Consider the following 19,513-nt stretch of genomic DNA (forward strand, 5'->3'; position numbering starts at 1 on the left):
AAAGAGTAAAGGACCAGACCAGATTCTTCTCAGTGATACCCAGTGGAAGGACAAGAGGCACAATCTGAAATACAGAATTTTCTACTTAGACATACAAAACCCCCTGTTTTACTGTGAGTGTGACTGAGCACTGGAACAGGTTGCCGAGAGGTTGTGGAGTCTCCATACTTGGAGATATTAAAAGACCATCTGGACATGACCCTGAGCAACTGTCCCTAGCTGACCCTGCTTGGAGTCGGGGGCGTGAACTAGATGACCTCCAGAGGTCTCTTCCAGCCTCCGCAATTCTGTGTTTTTATGGAATTGTGTATGCTTTCAAATGGCTAAAGTTCACCCAATGGCAGTCCAATGGAGAGACTATGTCTATAGATAGATACAGGATCCGTAGGTAATTGAGTACAGGCTTGAATTTTTTGACATCTATATAGGTACACAAGCTAGCTCTGCAATATGACTGTAATGCTATAAATGGATTCACTACTTTGCAGCAATCTCAAACTAAGAAACTCCTAATAACCTACAGGAAAGAATGGAAGGATTTCAGTTTCTCAGGAAGCAAGGCTCTCCATATATAAGTTAGCAGCAGGGAAATAAATATTAGATTCAGCTCACATCTTCCACAACATACAGAATTAAACAGATGAAGAAATGGTTAACTTCTGTCTCATATAAGAAATCATCAGCTATTGTATTGGTTTGGTTTGGTTTTTAACCTAATGTAAGTAGCACAAGTGAGGAAATTCTTGTCCCATTTCCCATACAGATGTATTCCAATTTTTTACTTCTGCTGGAAGCCATCTACCCAATTGCCAAATTTGTTTTTAAATTAGCTCAAATTTTATATTTATCAGGGCCATCTACAAATCTTGATAAGATCTTCATGGTTAGAAGCTGTACCTGAAATATCTTGTCTCAGGAGTTGGTGTCACGTAAAAAGAAAATCTGGGACCGGGTGGGAATTCAGTATTGTTCCTTATCAACTGGAGTGTGAAAAAGAGCTGCTCAAATATGTAGCTTGTCCCTGCACCTGCTTTCCTGTGAGACAATCTCCTTGTTGACAGCACTTAAGATAGGAATTTCCATACAACATGAACACAGATGACTGTCACTGAGGAAACATAATTCACTTCATTTGGTGAAGAGTAAGCCTGGCTTTAGGCGCATAGATGCATTCAACAAAAATAAGAGGAAACTACCAAATCAAATTATGAGAGGAACAGTCTGATCTATCATTCTTTTCTTTCAGACACACTTAGTGTGTTTTTAAAAGGTATCTGTAATACTGTTAATGAGACCTGCAAAATAAAGATGAACCATATTTTTCTATGAGAAACTACAAATATGTTAAAACTTCAGCACTTTGTTAAGTCAGTTTGAAGAAAATAGAGAACTGGACATGTCAATGATATATAAATCTTGAAACAGAATGTCTAATTTTGTCATTCCTAGGGAAGGAATATTATCTAGTTGTTAAACAGCCACCACTCCTAAGATCATACGACAACACTGTTGTATTAATTTAAATGAACAGCCAAAGGACAATTGGAGAGTTTATAAGGGCTCCCTACAATGCCAGGGCAATGTGCCAGTAATGCTTCACTCATGACACGCTGATAAACTTGTAGTGGTTCAAAGTCTACTGCTAGCATGAGGGAACAGGTCCTTAAGCTGTGGATAGTTCATATCCTTCTGGAAGCCACAGGGAATTATAAACAATGTACTCATTTCCTCTCATTTTCCTTTACCATTAGCTGAACATTTTGCTTCTTTATGCATTGTGCTTTACGCATTCAAAGCGCTGAGAAACCATCAGTTAATTAAACTTTGCTTCACGTCTACTATTATCATCTAGGAAGGAAATAATATTCTATCCAATTTTAAGGAGAACCACAGAAATCAGAGTATTCTTTGTCAGAAGAAATCCTTTTCCATTGGTAGAATCAGCGACTGAGATAGGACAAACTTATAGATAGTAAGTCAGTCAAAACAACAAGTCAGCTTTAACATTTGTTCTGTGTTAGTAAAATTATAAACTGTAAAGCTTGACACAAATTTAGGCACATCAACAGTTCATTTTGTTCACAAAACATAAATTCCATCAGGTTAAAATTTCTTCATGCTATCACACCTACACTACCATTAATGCCAGAAAATTAAGGCGTGACTGTGTTTCTGTGCACTCAGAGCATCGATACATCATAGGCAAAGAAGAATTTTGTACAACTGCTATTTAAATTAGTTTAAAAATTAATGACTACATAACATTAGGGATAAGTTTCAGAACAACTTAAAATGTTCAAAACTTCTAGGTTTTGTTATTAATAGCTTTTACATATACATGTATCCAGGTTTTCTTATCCTTAGTTACCAGGAAAATTATTATACATTATATCTTTCTGTAATCTTTTTCTTCTTTCCAACTCAATTTGATTAAATAATAAAAAAGTGATCAACGACTATAATCTGGATTAAATTTTTTGAATAACCAGATAAACAGTTGTATCTGAGGAGTCAAGAAACATGTTAGATAGTTCCAAATAAAAAAAAAAAAAAACACCAATGTGCTTGATAACTAAACCCGGACTCTTGAGACCAAGTGAGATTCGCTACATCAGGGCACATATATTATTGTTCAGGATAGAAAATAGATCTACATTCTGTTGATTTAAAGTATCAAGGTTTTTTGTTTATATATAGCAAATTTTATCAAAACAATATATTACAGCTGGTTTAGTGCAATTGAGTGGAAATAGGGCTATTTCCTTAGGACTTACCTTATCATTCACTACACTTTTTCCATCCCAGGCCCATCCTCGTTTTGTGAAATAATTTACAGTTGCAAATTCAATTAATGCAGAGAATACAAAGGCATAACAGACAGCAATAAACCAATCCATAGCTGTTGCATATGCTACTTTGGGAAGTGAATTTCGAGCACTGATGCTCAGTGTTGTCATTGTCAACACAGTTGTTACTCCTGCAAGGGGACAAAAAACCAGAATATCAACAAATTTACTTGGATTTTGAACGTTAACAAAAATACAAACCAAAAATTATTATGGTATATTTGTGAAACACAATGGAAAATTTGCTTATCTAAGTTGGTGACAAACTGCTAGAACCATATTAAAGCCTGCATCTGGAGTTTCTTTTGAAGTATTTTAGTTCAATTTTGTTGTCTAAACTTCCCTATTTTAATCTGCTGAAGATTTTACTTACAGAAGGTAGGTTTGGGGTTTTTTTTAAGCTATCAGGACAGATAAGAGGCAAAATTAACAATTCCTTAATGGAATCATAATATTTTGCAGCATTACGGCAATAATGATTAATACGTTAATGTTTGGTGGCTGTCTTCATTGCAGTGGCTGCAGGTCTGGCAACCATCTTTACTGACAGTATCACACAAATTGACCTTTATTATTAGAAATAATGTTTGTTTTTTTGTTTTTTCCAGTAGCTGTCTCACTAACCATCCAGTGATATAGTTGAAGACATAAACAGGTTAAATTTTCATTCAGGTAACGTGGATTTTTTTCTAGAACAGCATATTGATTTGAAATGCCTGATTGTTATAACTGTAATTATGTGTCAGAAAAACTAGACAATCCAGGAAGGTTGTTCTTTCACTGCGGCAGTGACCCAGTAGGAAGCCAGGAATTATACTCTCAAAAAATCAGAAAAAAGATACATGGGAGGAAAGGAAGAGAACATATTTTCTGAACCAGTTTTAGCAAGCAGAAACCCACAGCCACAAATGCAGTCTCCATTCCTTAAGTAAATCAGCTCTCCCACCTCAGGCTGAATCACACTTAGACAAACTAAACTATTCCCTTTGTGGCACGCCATTAAATACGTCTCCAGAATGAAAAGCAGCATAAAGTGGTATACTTAGCACAGATCAGCAAAGCTACACTCCATTATGACAGGCAAAGGCGATGCCATGGCAGAAATACTAGTAACAGCACATCACAGCTTCAACAACTACACACTCATGAAATTGTTGTAAGCGGATTGCCAGGAGAAAGGAATGTCACTCTCCCTCAGCCACATCCTCCACTGTCAGCAGTCTGTCACCCGAGTTCTGCAGGATCGACCCAGCTCAAATTTTCCTTCTGCTACGAGAGAAGCATTTTTAACCACTGTGTGCGAGGGAAGAGAGGCAGCAGTTACACCTACCCTTCGGGCTTTGCAATTTCCATCCCTCCTGTAAAGAACCTCTATCTCTGAGGGTCCTACAAAGGATGACAGAGCAAAGTTAAGTGGACTCAGCCTCAGCGCTGAGTTGAGCGCTGATTGTGCTTGAAGTGCTTCCAAAGGCTTGGGCAGCAGGGAAAACATGGCACAGAAACATCCTGCTGAGTCACACGGTATCCAGACACCTATGCAAACATAACTCCCTAATTGCTATTTTTCAGTCTCTGTAAATTAAAGTGAATTTGGTCTGGAATCAGCCGTGACACTGTTGTGACCTGCTAGCCTATAAGATGAAAAAGCAGCAGCCATCATACTATATTGTACAAAACGTGTAGACAATATATTTCGTAAAGAACTTACACTCTCCTTACACTTATGCAACATATGGCTTAATTATTTTCAGCGCCTCAGGGAAAAGGCAGTCTATCTTACATTTAAAATTATCACATGCAAATTTTAACACTGGTCCTGAGTTGCAGATAAATCATTTTATTTATACAGAAGTATCAGTAAAGTGATTGTTTCTCAGAGATAAGGTGACCTTATCCACATGTAAATATATACAGTTGCTAAGGTACTCTCCTGTTTAAGTTCTACCTTTTAGAACAAACTAATCTTCTTGAAGCCCCATTGGCTTCTTCAGAAATCTAATTTAAGATTAACTGCTGACCTTTTCTAGTCTTAATTAAAACATCATGAATTTACATCTTGTATCTTGCTACCGGTTGACAGTTTCTCTAAAAAGTTCAGCAAGCCACACCACTTTGTGACCCAAATGCTAATCAAACAGCACATTGTCAGATAATTGCCAATGCACTTTCATTTATTCCTTCACTCCATAAATTCAGTGATGTTCAAGCTACCATAGCCATTTAACCTGAATTGAGTGGGAAAAAATTGGACAGAAAATTTCACCTGTGATACCTGTCAGTTTAGGAATCTCTAGTATTTTTACACTTGCTAATTCTTCAGTCAAAAGACAGATGATTTTGCACATTATAGTTAATTTGAAAAATCAGTATTATCAAGTCTTCTTTAGGAAAAAAGGATTGAATAGAAATAACCTGTCTCCTTGTCACTGCTAAACCTGAAAGGAGGACTGAAAAATTATTAATGTGGAAGAATATGGTCAACTTGTAAAATAAAACACATTTATTTCACAAAGATTAACTTAAAAACCCCATAAACCCCATACACTGAGCAGATCAAAACCGTTCCTCATTACATCCATAATGCTAATGAACTAAAATTGATATAAAAAACAGCAAGTAGATTGTCTCCTTACAATGAGGTAGTCAAAATATTAGAAGAAATCAATCTTGTCCTCTAAATCATATACTACTCTGAACAGCCCAAATAATTTAACAGGCTATATGTAAAGTCTGCATGTTTTCTCACTATGATGTAGAAGGACCACAGTTTATATATAGGTCAAGAACTATCTTCTATAGCCCAGTGCCCGAGAAATGGGTGCCAGAAGGACAAGGACAGGTATCGTCCTGTAAGAGACCACGAGCAGCCATCAGTTTGTCTTTAAAAAGGATCCAAAAAATAAACCGTTGACAATTCCTTTTGATAGCATTTCCCTTCTCTGAAGGGGACCAAGCATTTTATACTCAATAATAAATATGCCCCAACATCATTGCAACTTTTGTTCTCAGCAATGTGTGCCTATAAAAGCTAAATATCTTCTATCGCTACAGATTTATCCATTCAGGCCAAGACGAGCTATTTGATTGCCTAGGAATTTTTTTTTTTTTTTTTTCACGGTGCCACTTTTGAAATGGCATCTGCACACTAGAGAGAGGTTATCCATCTCCAGAGCTATAAATCCAACACTTCTTACAGGCACTAAACTTATAGATGTGAAAAATACCAGCTCTGTCCTATTTTGGATTCCAGGATAGACGGATACCATTCAATATGTGTTTAAAGTTAGACAGCCACCTTTGGTCAAACAATTTCTGTTACTCAACAGTATAGGGAACTGTCATGCAACAGCAGAGGAGGTAAACTGAAAAAAACTAGAAATGCCTAATTAAAAATATACAATGGAAATTGGAGGAGCTAGCACATAAATATTGAAGTTAAAATCTGTTATGATGACTAATTTATGCCCCATGTTTGTACGCAAAAGTCAGGCTGAACCTTGAAAAGTTTTTTCAGATCCTAATTTCACCTCTTGTGTACCAACTGATTTTTCTAATCTAAACAGATTTTATTCTACTAAATCATGTCCTAGACTTCTTGTGTTAGAATGTGGACATCTCCTTTGCAAATGAAAGTAAAAGGCCTGAATGAGTCACCAAAGGACAATTTCTGTAACAAGAGTGGTACGTCAGCTTTGCAAATAATTCGTACAGAATGCTTAAAATGTGTTCCATTTCTTATAATGTCATGCTACTCCTCCCACAATTTTATCTTTTCATCACAGCACTTTGCAAAGCTATGCATAGCGGCTGAAGAACATACCACAAAAGGACTGATAAATTACTTTCTTTTATTAGGAAGCTAATTCCATCGCTCTGTTATTTCACTCTCTCTTTTTTCTTAACAGAAATTGCAAATGTTGTTAGTTAATTATATCACTCAACCTGGACCAAAACCTGAATAGATTTATAAATACAAACAACATAGCAGAAAGAAAAGACTGTTGTCCCTTTTACAGAGATAAAGATTATTACTTCATTTTATCACTCCAAGAGTAAATGCTTTGAGGTCTAAACAAAAGCTTAAAAATTCTGGAGATAGTGCAATTTTAAAGTATTATACCATAACATTTGGCTACATACCATACTGTTTCTTTTTTACTTATGCAATGTATATGTATTAACTTGAGAATACAATACAAAAGGAGTGAACACTGATTCTACTTAGACACCGGCAGGTAAGTCTGAACAACCATTGAGAGAAAGATTGCAGAAAACAGCTCAAGTGCTCTGTCTACTCTTCTTACTAAAAGAACAACTCAAAAGATCAGAACCCTTTTTAAATAGCATGGGAGGCCAAGGACAATAACATACTCTATTTCCAGAAAAGTTGCATTCAGTCAGTCAGTCAAGCTACGTATACATACTGTGAAAGTCAGTGCTCATATTGTTTCCCTGTACCAACAGTGAGCAATGGAAGAGAGTTCCCCATCAATCGACAGCTGAGCTAATTCCCAAAGCTGAACGGCAAGTGCTATTTACTCCGGCTCCGGTAAAAGTTGCACATCACTATGCCGTTATTGGAACACAAGCTAGTGTCTTGGCTCACCACTGAGCCGAGAAGACACATTAGTTCATTTGCAGCCAGCTCAGTCTCTAAGGGCTACAGTTTTTCAGGTATGCTTGCCCACTGCCTACCACTAGAGTGTTATGTCTACAGTTAGCAGAAAATCCCAATTAAGAAATTGTAGACTGAGAGTTGTGAGTGGTGGGATATCTCTAAAGGCACAAAAGATAATGTAAAAGGAGAATTCAAGACAGACAGTTGAGATTTTTTTCAACAAAAAGGGAAAAGGTACTTTTATATACAGAATTTTTCAAAAGGAAGGGTCAACGTTATGCAATTCCCATGTAAAAATAACCAGAGAACAAACATGAACTTTTCTTAGGTTCCCCTTTCTGTAGCTGCACAACTAGTCTGTCTATTTCAAGTCTAAATGGCTTTTTGCTTCAAAACGTGCATTAATTAATATAGGTTCAGAAAAGATAAGCCAAGAACAGGAGTAGGCATGCAGTATATGAATAAAAGGATCACAGGGAACAGAGTCCTGAGAACAGAACATAGCTATGTGAATTTAAAGTTCTGCATCTTGGACAATGTATTAAAAAATAATATGACTGTTAATTTTTCTTCTTGCCTACTTCGGGTATCAAAGAATATATATCTAATTAAATTAATTTTAACATTTTCATTCCTACTCTATGTGAGTTAAAACACATAGATAACTATAGTAGTAAGAAAACTAATGTCTGATTTTTCTGTCACCTGCATCTAATGCTGCCATTCAAATATATGTGATGTGTCTAAATGTTATGACCCATTAAAAATGAAGCAAGAATTCAATAAGCTACACAAGATTAGTTTTGCTAATATTGTTGGCACTAAATGGGTAACAATAAACACATTACTAAAAGAAACAGATTGTAATCTTGCACTAAATGAAGGCATTATGAACCAGGCTTATTCCCTTTCGTCAAAAATGCAATCAAATGCTTTTCAAATTTATCTGCTAGAGAAAACACATTCAAGACTTATTTAATTAACAATGATAAAACTTTCTTCTTCCAAGATTTTAAAGCAAAGTTGAAACAATATAACATTAAGCCATAATTCATTTGGGATAGCACAGGTCAACAATATTAAATAGATGCCATAAAGAAAAGGGATTAAAGAGCTCAACTATAAAAGAAGCCTTATTATACCGAGCCCTTACTGTTAACCTAGAACTTGAAACTACATTGCAAGAGAATAGAAAGGGGAAAGAAAAGTAACTTCTTCCAAACATGGATAAATGCTAAGTGGTGCTTTGAATAACTGGGAGTTACGTTTCTTTTAAAGGAAGAGTACTCCAGTAGTTGGCCCTTTCCAGGACTTCGTAGCTCGCAAGAAGGTACTTGAAATAAATTTCTTATTGATTCTGAAAAACACTTTATCAAGACTAATACTTTCTACTTAATCATATTGTAATATTAGTATATTTATTATACAATGCAAGTGATTACTCCATATAAAAACTAAAAATTAACCGTGATCAATAAAAATGTGAAGTAAAATCTCCTGCAATTTTTGTATTCCCTGCTGGAAGTAGCTTGTTTTATTACCTCAGCTGTAGTATGGGCTTCATGTGTCACTGGGTGGAGTCTACCTGAAAGTACCACCGAAATGAGACCTTGCTGCCCAGCTCTAGCGGTCAAGGTTAATTCATTACAAGCCAGAAGACAGTAAGTAGCAATGGATGAACTTTGTTATGAAACTGTGGCTAACTTCACATTTTTGTAAACACATTTAGGCAGGAGAGCAGAGGGTATCAGAAATCCCAGTGACAACTGCTGCCAGTAGGTATGGAGAAAGATGGGGAGATTCGCCTGGGGCTACATGATTACAGAGGCCATTGGCAGCTTATGCTGACAATTTCCTCTAGAGTGTAAAAGAATGTTAAGAAACAGCTCCTCGGGGGACATCCAGCCCAGTGCAGACGGCTAAGCCTGAGATGCAAATGCTGCACGGAGGGGCTAGGCTGCTCCATCAGGCAGAGCCCGGACCGGTCTTCTTCCCCTGGGTTCACGGTGCCTGGAGGGAACGGAGTCCTGACTGGTGCATGAGGTGCATGGCTGTGTGGCAGAAATAAGAGACTAGCATAGAAATTGCTATCTCCTCGGTGCTTAGCAAACAGATTTTAGATTTTACGTCACTGGATGGTGTGGTTCTGTTCTTGCGCCCATCCTGCGCAGGTCGCTCAGGACATCCTGAAACAGGACACTATTCATTACCCACGTTAGGCTAATGCCACAGCAGAGTAAAGCAGCAGGCTGCTATGTAGATATTACTTCTTTTAAAAAAATAAAATTAAATAAAACATAAATCAAGAACAAGAAAGAGGCATGCAGGAAGGGACACAACATTCCAGGAAAACTATCCCAGTGCCTTGTTACTGATGACACAGTAACAGAAAGTGCCTTTTAGGAAGAGAAGATGAGAGACTGGTTTTGGGCAAATGAGTTACAGGAGGACGGTACAGAAAAGGACAAAGACAGAGATGCAGAAGGATTTGACAGTGTACTTGCAAAGTTGGTAAACAGGAAGGTGCATTTTGATTAGCAGAAATGGACAAATTCATAGAAGATTTTGAAGAAAGAAAAAAAATTATCTGCCTGATAACTGCCTGGAAAAACATGGTAGAATTCTCATCCCACTAAAACCACTGACCCATTTCATCTGACTCCAGGAAGGCTCCTATTCAAACCCACAATTTTCAAAATGCTTTGTGTGGCATTTCCTCTACCAGGAGAGACAGTAAGTGCTTTGTTGTGCACCAGACTTCATACGCATTTGAGTTCACCTTATTTTTTTGAGAGAGCATGGTGTTTGCTGATGACTAATCATATGGGTTTATGCAGCATTTCTGATAGATGATTCCATACAGACATTACTTTCTTTTTGTTGTGCTAGTCTCTTTTTGTTTAAAGCAAACAAATTAAAAGAACTTCAAGTTATGCAAATAAGAATGAAATTTGTTGCTTTCCTTTAATAAAGAAGAAAGCAAAATCTTAATGTAAGAAAAGCACCATTATTTTGTGCTGCTGAAGATGTTTGCCGCCTTACAGCGACAAAGGTTTGCCCAGAATAGGGTTTCTTTTAAAGAACTGCTTTAAGCTTGCGAAGTTCAACACATTCAAATAATTCCACAAATTCAAAATTAATTTGGTTAATTTACAAATATATTTAGATATGTGCTTATCAAAATATTTGGATAATACCAAGGTAAGCAAGACATTTCAGAAAATAATCTAAATTTACTTTTAAAATAGAAACATTATAATCTTTTTCCATTCTGTGAAAACTTTTTCCTCTTTTAAGAGTCAAGGATATTTGGACAGTTCTCTCATATGTGCTAATTTCCAAAAACTTTGGGATTCTCAGGAGATCTGTAAGCTGCAGTTGAAAGCTGTTTGGACTAGAAATAGTATCACATTCTACAAACACACTAACTTGAATGAAAAAGGCCTTTACCAAGAAGACTTCAGAAATGCTTCCTAACAGCTTCGGCTGTTGCAAACAAAGCTAATGCTACTCAGTATACTCACCAAAGACTGTCCTAGCAGGTACAGATTCTCTGTTCAGCCAGAATGACACTTGAGAGAGAATGACAGTCATGATACAGGGTAGGTAAGTCTGAATGACAAAATAACCAATTTTTCTCTTCAAGTGAAAATGAGCCGTCATTACTGTATATTCACCTAAGGTGCCACAAACAAACAAAACACAACGAAACAAAAGTTATGACCTTGAGAAAATCCATTTCTTTGGCAAAAAAAGTTTGGTACAGTTACGAGAACCAAATATGCTAGGGTTAAATTGCACAGAACATATTTTGTAGTAGAAAGCATCCTACAGAATATAAGGAAGTTTTTGAGTAAAACTACATCTTATTCCCACTGATCTCCAGGAAAGATGTGTTCAGGAAGTTAGAGGAATGCGGTATGCCCTAAGAACTTCAGTCCTGAAGACTTCTGTGCATAAGAAACTCTCTGCATTCACTCAAAGCATCCTAAGAACTTGGTCTACAGTCAGAATCATGGTAGTCTATCACATGTAGCAACACAGTCTAGAGTCAGGTAGAATAATCCAGTATTATGGATAGGCCAGTAACATGATGGAAGGAAGAAAATGGTTGAAAACAGCATACTTTACCATTTAGGAGACAAAAAGTATCATTTATCATATGAATTAAACAATTACCTGAGTCTAGGGTTACAAATATTAGGATTCAAGACTGGGCTCCAGACACCATTAAAAAACCAGTCACTGGGGAGAAGTTCACCTGTGCTATCACAGGTTACTTATTAATTTTAAAGAATCAGTAAAGTGCTGCTATATGTTACTTGTACATTAGTAAACTCTGCCTAATAGCTCACATTTTGCAACAGTTTTTTTCAGTAGCCTTCTAACACCAGCATCAATGTCTATGTTATTCATAGCCGAGTGAGTGCCTTTTTCTTCAAAATATCTTTTACTAACCTGTACTTGATTTAACTGTCTCTTTTCCAATTGTTTGGCCTAAAAGATCATACTGATTCAATCTTGAACCATCTGGTGCCACCTGCACTGAATCTGAAGCATTGTAAGTCCAAATGTATGTCACCTCTGAAGTTGTGTATGCATCTGTGGGAAATAAGATACAATATTTTGTCAGCAATTTAAATTAAACAGCGTCCATCAAAACTCATAGAATTAGAAGAGCTACTTATTTATTTAAAAAAAAAAACCCAAAATAAATTGATGTGGTAAAAAAAATGTCTGGACATTTAAAATAGCTTTACTGTAGGGTAAATGCCTATTGCATCATGGGAACAAGGCAGTCATTTGTGATCTTATTAACCACAATTTATTGCTATTAAATTACAAACAACATCTCTTCTACACTGTTAAAAAACTTGTCAGAGATTAGATATTATAGATATCCTAAAACTGGTGGTAAACCAGATGAAAAGAAAACAATCTGCAAGATTTAGGACACACAACACTTTTGAAAATTCATTCCTATATTGTTCTGACTTTCCATTGTCCTGACTTTCCACTTTGGGAGTGTATTATAACCATTTTATTATTAGCTGAAATTCATTCCTAAATATGGGAAGCCAGGTTCAGTGACAATGCCCTTAAACTTGTAGTGGCTCCGTGCCTTGCCCTGCGTACCCTCTTAAATTTCACTCCTAATTCATGGCACCTTTCTTGTGGGACAGGCTGACACTAAGCAGGCTGCTCTCTCAGCACGTTCATGATCAAACATACATTTGTTCTAGGGACTGTCAAAATAAACTAGAACTAAAGCAAATCAACACTGTATTTTAGATATCATTAACGCCTCTTCAGTAAGTAAGAAAGAAAAAAATTGAGTATGTCTTGCGAGTTTTTCCAGTCTAATACCCTGCTATCCAAATGGAATATGAAAGGAAAAGGGTAAACCACTGAGGGAAGAAATTCTGTGTTCATTTTGATTGACTGAGACAAGCCCACTTTAAGTCTTATACCATAATGGTAGTGAAGTGAAAAAGAAAAGCAACATTTCTGTTGGGCTGCAAACATTTTCACTTGAGAAATCTCTGGAGGCCCAGAAAGAAGCTTCTGCATGCAACTATCCTTAAATTGCATGACTAAAAAAAAAAATCTAGTAGGTGGGTAGCATGTAGAGATTTTCAACACTTCCCTTCTATCTTTCCTGCTTCCTGCAGGAAGACCTGTGCTTTGATGCAAACCAGCGGTACTGCCAGTTGCTGATTTGTCCCCATCCCTGCCACTGTGGGCTCGACTTTTTGATGTGGGTAACGAAAGGCAATCTATTAAGCTACAGCTTCTCCAATACATTCAGTTTGGCTTTTCTCTCGTGTACAACAAAAAACCCGAGACATTCATACAGGCCAATGATCCTCCTAGGAATGCAAGATTAGCAGTGTGTGAACGGCTGTGACAAATATACACGACTGGCAGACTTGCCTCAGTTAAACCAAAATCCTCAGGATTCCTGCTTATTTTCATCATTCAAATTCTATCCCAGAATAAAAGCTGAAAAATGCACAGTAGTCTAGAAATGAGTTCTAGGTAAAGAAATAAAATGAGTGCGAAGCTGTTCAAAATGACCAGAAGTAAGTCTCCCCTGGATATGCCAACAGGCTGGAGCACAGGTGACTAAGAGCGAAATGAAAGACAGCTTTTCTAAAAATCACATTGCTCACAGTTGGAATTTTCCTGTTAACTAGAAAAACAGCAATTATGGACAGAGAACAAAGAATGAATTAGTAAGAAAAAAAAAAAACAAATAAGAGAAAAAAAAAAAACCAAAAAAGAAACTGTTCAAACAAAGCCTAATATACCTAGTCAGAAGGGTTTCCAACTTATGAATGCAAATGAAGTCATATTATAAAGTAGCTTTTCAGCCTGAGTATCAGTTTCATTATTACAGGGGGTTTTTCAGTTGTTTTAAGGCTACATATGAGTCTTTTTCCCTATAACACCTTATAAATCAAATACAACTCGCTGAGCACATATATGTAAATAGTATTAGTCAGTAGGTGATTTCAGCTAATGTGTCTGCTGTTAGTTAGTTAAGCTGTATTACATATTATAAATATAATATTTAGGAGGCAAGAAAGGCTCCATGATACAAATATTATTAATTCTAACGATCTTTTTATCTCCATAGCTAAGATTTCCCTCTAGTGTGGAAACACAGGCTTGGTTTAATTTGCACCAACCTCCAAGGAAAGGGGATATGTCAGGGTTATGGAAAGAGTAAGAGTGTGCACAGTGCTCTGACAATGTTCATTTGGTTGATGATGTCCTCAATGGCAGCATATCACCTGTTTTGTGATCTGTGGTGGCTGCAATTAATGTAAAATCAGCCAAAATTTAAAGGTATTAACCAGTTTTCTCAAAAAGACATGCCCTTTCCTGGGCCCAGCAGAGAATGTAGGATGCAGCCAAATTAAAAAAAGAAAACCTTTCAGTATACAAAATGCAGGAAATACATATAATGTGATCCTAATTCATGAAGAAGAAGAATAAAGGCTGTAATATAGGTAAATGAAGTTATGCTGCTGTTAAAATAATACTAGTGAGATCTAAGTGCACCTATCTAACACGAAGATGCTCTAATGAGTAATATTTTTTATCACAAGAGGCCATTTGGCGTTGCCTTCATTGACTAGGAATGTAAAAACAAATATCATTAACAATAAAGAGAAAATAAATATTTCAATAAATGAAAATAAACATTCTTTGAAGCCTTTAATTTGCTTTTCATTAATACACCACGTGTATTCCACACAGGCTACATGGACCCGGGTCTGCATTCATCGGTATGGTTTGCTTGCTGGCATAAAAGTAGATCAATGCAGTGCTGACTTTGGTGCATAGTGTTGTTAACTGGAGTCAAGAAAGCTTTAAAATACATTTGAAGACACAAGACTGGATAGCGAAATGAGGTTTCAATGTGTCAGGTTACACATTTTTTAAAAGTACCATCTTGTGTTTTAAATCTCTCATGTAACAACATACTGAAACAAAGTGATGCTGAGCGATGTTAGGTATTCACTAACCAAAGGCTGTAATTCTGGCTATACTTCTCGTTGTATACTTACAGCTGCCAAATTTCAGTGGGCATGAGTGAGCATCCATAGGGAAGTCCTCCAAGTGCATTGGACATTCAGCTTGGACTGTAAGCCTAAAAGGCAAAAGACCGCTATGCATTTAAGTCAGTTAGCAGGACAAGAAAATCAATTCCACAGAAATGAACAGAGTTCATGCTGATTTAGGAGATGAAACCGAAATGTTATATTAAACTAATTAAAATTTAAATCAGCTCTTGCTTCTTCCCTTTTATGTGTTCCTTTGGAAGGCATTGACTTACCACATCAAAAACCTGAAAGACCTGACCTCAAAACTATGAGGAAAGGCCATTTAAATGAAAATATAAATTATGTAACTGCAGGTTGTTAAGAACAGTCATTTTCTGCTCATAGTATTCTGAGGTACATGTGTGATTATATGGCTCTCAAAGGCTCATTACAAAAGCACATAAAATACAGTTAATTTGCCAAAGGACTGTGCTCCATAGTTTTCTGCATTTATTTTTTTTTACAGTTTGAATAAAAGATGTAGAAAAAAACCCTACTTGTGTTCTTTCAAAAGATTGCTGCTACTCATTCTCCATGTTAATTGTGATTATTACTTTTATTTATGTGTAAGCATTACAGTATGTTAACAATGCATTCACTTTTGCTCATTTTGTGAAAGAATCCCAGCAATATCCCAGTATCAAATATGGGGTTTAATACAATAAAAAAATAATTTAAAACAGTTTGAAGAAAGCTTTTGACAAACTTTTCTTTCCCATTATTATTAATTAAATAATTTTTTTAAAAGGCTCCGTTTCTGCTTCCTATCCTGTAAGTCTCCTCTGGGTGGAGATTTTTTCTGGATGTCTTTGCTCCTCTTCATCCAGCCTCAGACATCAGCTACATCCTCCTGTACCTTCAGTGGTTCATAGTCATTGTATTCCCCATTATGTTCTCTCACCCTTCCACCCAAAATTCTTCTATATTTATATCCCCCCACTCCCCTGGAAAGTTCTCCTGAAGTCATGGGGCAGAGAGAGACAAAAGTCAGCAAATAGCTGAAGGCAAAGGGAAGAACTGCATGAGCCTCTGATCTAATTCACACTATCATTTTAAAAAGATACAGATTAAAAATGGCTGTTTAAAATCTAGACAACTAAAAGATTACACATCAATCTCATACCCTCAGAAGCAACATACCTACAAGTCATGAAGTTATGCGGAAGTCATGAAAATGCTTAGCTAATTCTAGCTGACATGACCCATCTTGTTTTCAAAAAAAATTCTCTGTAACGGTTTCAAACAGTATTTCCTATTATTTATAGCATATGATTATAATACCTTCTGGAGGGAGAGAATTTCAGTCAGTTTATACAGATACAAGCTCAAACATTGATTTGAGCCCAAGCAAAAATACTGTAAATGGAGGTCTCTCTTTCCAGCAAACTTTTCTGAACCTGTCTAACTGCCACATCATTCAATGTCATCAGCAGTCTACCTATGAACACTCGATACTATAAGGGTTTGGGTGTTGTAGAGTAAATCAGGCTTAAGTAAATCAGGCTGGTACGGCTGCATGGAAAAAATTGCACAGCGCATGTTTGCTTTACAGCTCATGTTTTATGTCTTACTTAGGCTGGGGATTTTAAGCCTACATTCACAACAAATTCAATTTATTAAATATTCTCAAAGAAAAAGAAAGAAACTAAGGGTTTCTGGAAATTTGGATTAGTTTTAAAAAAAACTCCTATACGTAACATTATTGCAAAAAGAGTAATCAAAGAAGAAATTAGTTTTATAAAAATGCTGCTTATGCATACACGATATTTATAACTTTTCATAAATTATTTTCTAAGCAAATTTAATACATTTTACCAGCTAAATGTTTATCTTAGCTGCTAATAATGAACAGGATGCAAAAATTAAAACTCTAAGTAAAATACTGTAACTAGATATGAAGAAACGGTTATTACAGAGCAAGACACGTTTTCCCTGTAGTTCTTGCTGGAAAGAATTTGAGGTTTTACTAACCCTTTCTTCTTCCTTATTATGTTTTATACTCACTGATCTTAACAATGAATTTGCTTAAGGGCTCACATGGTCAGTACAATGGGTGCAGTAACAGGCAAAATTCATATGCTATTTTAATCATTCCAAGGAGTATTTTTAAAAATTCTTACACAGCAATTCCCATCTGAAGGTCTCAAAGCACTTTATGCAGGTGGTCAGTATTTTTTAATACATTACAAATGTAAGGAAACTGAGGAACTTGTAGGAAAACTGATATAACTCATAATCAGCTAACGGACTTGTAACAGAGTTGGAAACAAAACGTAGGTTTTCCTAGCTTTCTTTCTGCTGGGACAGAAATGAAACAAAGGAGAGTCCTCCTGGAACCTTATTTAATTGTTATCTGGAAAAATCACACCAAGAAATAGCTTGAGTAGTGAACAGATGAAAAGACTTACCTCATGGTGTACAAGAGAGTCCCATCATCTTGGATTCGTAGAAGCTTGTTTGGCATAGTCATGTTATGAGCCACTGACTTCTTCCCATTGTGAAAAAATGTGTCTGGGGTCCAGATTTTGCTGGCCATTAAGTTGTTCAACCGAAGAATGTTCATTGGGCCCTTAAACTTTAATCTCTCATCCTTCCATCTCTGACGGAAGAAAACATCTATTGTGTATTCCTGTAATGGAATAAAGATATGCTTTTTTTTTTTTTTTTGACACAATGAAATGTTAATCTGCTTTTTGAGGGCCAAAACAGAAAAACTCCGGTTGCAAAAATTCCTCTGGTAAATACTGTGAAGGGAGAACAACTATCACACAAAATTGTATAATATCGAGAATAATAAAACAGACAGACAATTTATTAAGGGTATGACATTCTCCTTCATGACTGTTGTTGTTTGCATATCGAACCCTTCCAATATTTAGACTTCTGTATCTGATGCACATAGTATGTGACAAGGGTAATTTCAATAAACATAGCTATTTTACATTAAGACATAACAAAAAATACACAGAAGGATATTAAATAGTTTCTGCAGCAGATGCACCTGAAGGAGAGAAAATCCAGCATTTCAAGAGCAGAGAGGGTGACTGGAAGGATGGAAACAAGGCTGCCCATAAAGGGTACAAGATATCCAGGCAGACTGATATAAGTACAATTTTTCAAAGGGGAAATTAAGGCCCTGTAGCGGTATGGGCTTTATTAACAAAAGTCCATAGGTAGGGAACAATAGCTGATGATTAACGGGTGACGCACACTGTCTGCTGAACTTTACTCTGATGCCTAATCTTGGGAAGGAAATATGGTTCGGAGGAAAGGGTGCAAGTGAAAGCAGACTGGTGACCTAGACCAGATGCCTGTTTCTCCCAGCACTGGGTATCCGATCTGCTGGGTTTTGTTGCTGTTCTAAACAAACAAACAAACAAAAGATACTGATTAAATATTGATAATGTAAATTCATGAACTAACTTCAAATTGGAACTGTAAATGGATTGAGTGGTTTGCTACTGCCAGCACAGCATATAAATTGGAAACTTCATTGGAAGCAAACTGTATTCTGCGTGTTGGCAAATGCTACCTTGGCACGAATTCAGTTTTGTCAGACGGGTGCAAAATGGACCCATGATTTCAAAATATTGGTATGTTACAACAGCCTGTACTACTGCAATCACTCTGCAAATGCTAGTTTACGTAACCCATTTTCAAGTAAATTATCTTTGAATGGACAAGTCCTGATGAAATTCAACTAATATAAAATATTCAAGTGATTTCAACATAAGAGTGATTTCAAGGAACCTATCAGCCCCCATCTCTTTCTGCTGGCTCCCTTGTGCGCTGATTAACAAGGTGTTTTTTCTCAGTCAATCATCCAGTGGTACAAAGGAGCACAACAGCCCTTCTCAGCTCCTTCGGTCTGGGAGCCCAGGAGCTGCGAGGACCTTTTCCAGGTCAGGGCCAGAGGCTGAGGCGAGCATGTGGAATAAAGGAAAGAGAATTCCCTCCCCTGAAGGAGCATGGCAGGGGCAGGAGAGATAGCATTAGGAACTGTGACAGGTGCTCGGGAAGATCTTTTCAGAATGGTGTAATGGGATACTTATAAACTACCCTGACAAAAACCACAAGCCCAATTTTTAGCTGTATCAAGAGGTCTTACACTACTACAACACAATTTTGTCATCTTTCTAATTAAAGTTGTAGTTACTTAAATATTAAATAAAACGTAACACTACAGTACACTGAAAATTAATTTGCTTGGGTTTCTTTAATGTCACTTGCTATTATCTCTAATAATATTTTAGTAAACATATCTGTGAAATACAAAATTATGAGCTTCTAAAACATGTATTTCTCTGACATTATACCTGATCTTTTACCTGTCCTTCATCACTGCCAGAGACACTGCCTCATGACAAGCAATTTGCCCATTTCTCTATGATAGAACACATAGAATTGTCCTGTTTTATTTGCTGATTTATATGTTG

General features: G+C 36.5%; 1 protein-coding gene across 1 annotated transcript in view; it reads right to left on the reverse strand.

Annotated features, from left to right (window-relative positions):
• Window positions 1-17,706, reverse strand: part of GABRA2 (gamma-aminobutyric acid (GABA) A receptor, alpha 2) — a gene marked incomplete at its 5' end in the record, with an annotated part of 19,559 nt that extends 1,853 nt beyond the window's left edge. Inside the window, 5 exons of the mRNA XM_010295279.1 lie at window positions 2,775-2,977; window positions 10,989-11,141; window positions 11,923-12,066; window positions 15,042-15,124; window positions 17,486-17,706. Coding sequence (XP_010293581.1) covers window positions 2,775-2,977; window positions 10,989-11,141; window positions 11,923-12,066; window positions 15,042-15,124; window positions 17,486-17,706 — 804 coding nt within the window. The remainder of the gene's footprint in view (window positions 1-2,774; window positions 2,978-10,988; window positions 11,142-11,922; window positions 12,067-15,041; window positions 15,125-17,485) is intronic.
• Between the last annotated feature and the right edge of the window lie 1,807 nt (window positions 17,707-19,513).

The sequence above is a fragment of the Phaethon lepturus genome, unplaced genomic scaffold (assembly GCF_000687285.1).
Source record: "Phaethon lepturus isolate BGI_N335 unplaced genomic scaffold, ASM68728v1 scaffold18619, whole genome shotgun sequence".
Taxonomy (NCBI): domain Eukaryota; kingdom Metazoa; phylum Chordata; class Aves; order Phaethontiformes; family Phaethontidae; genus Phaethon; species Phaethon lepturus.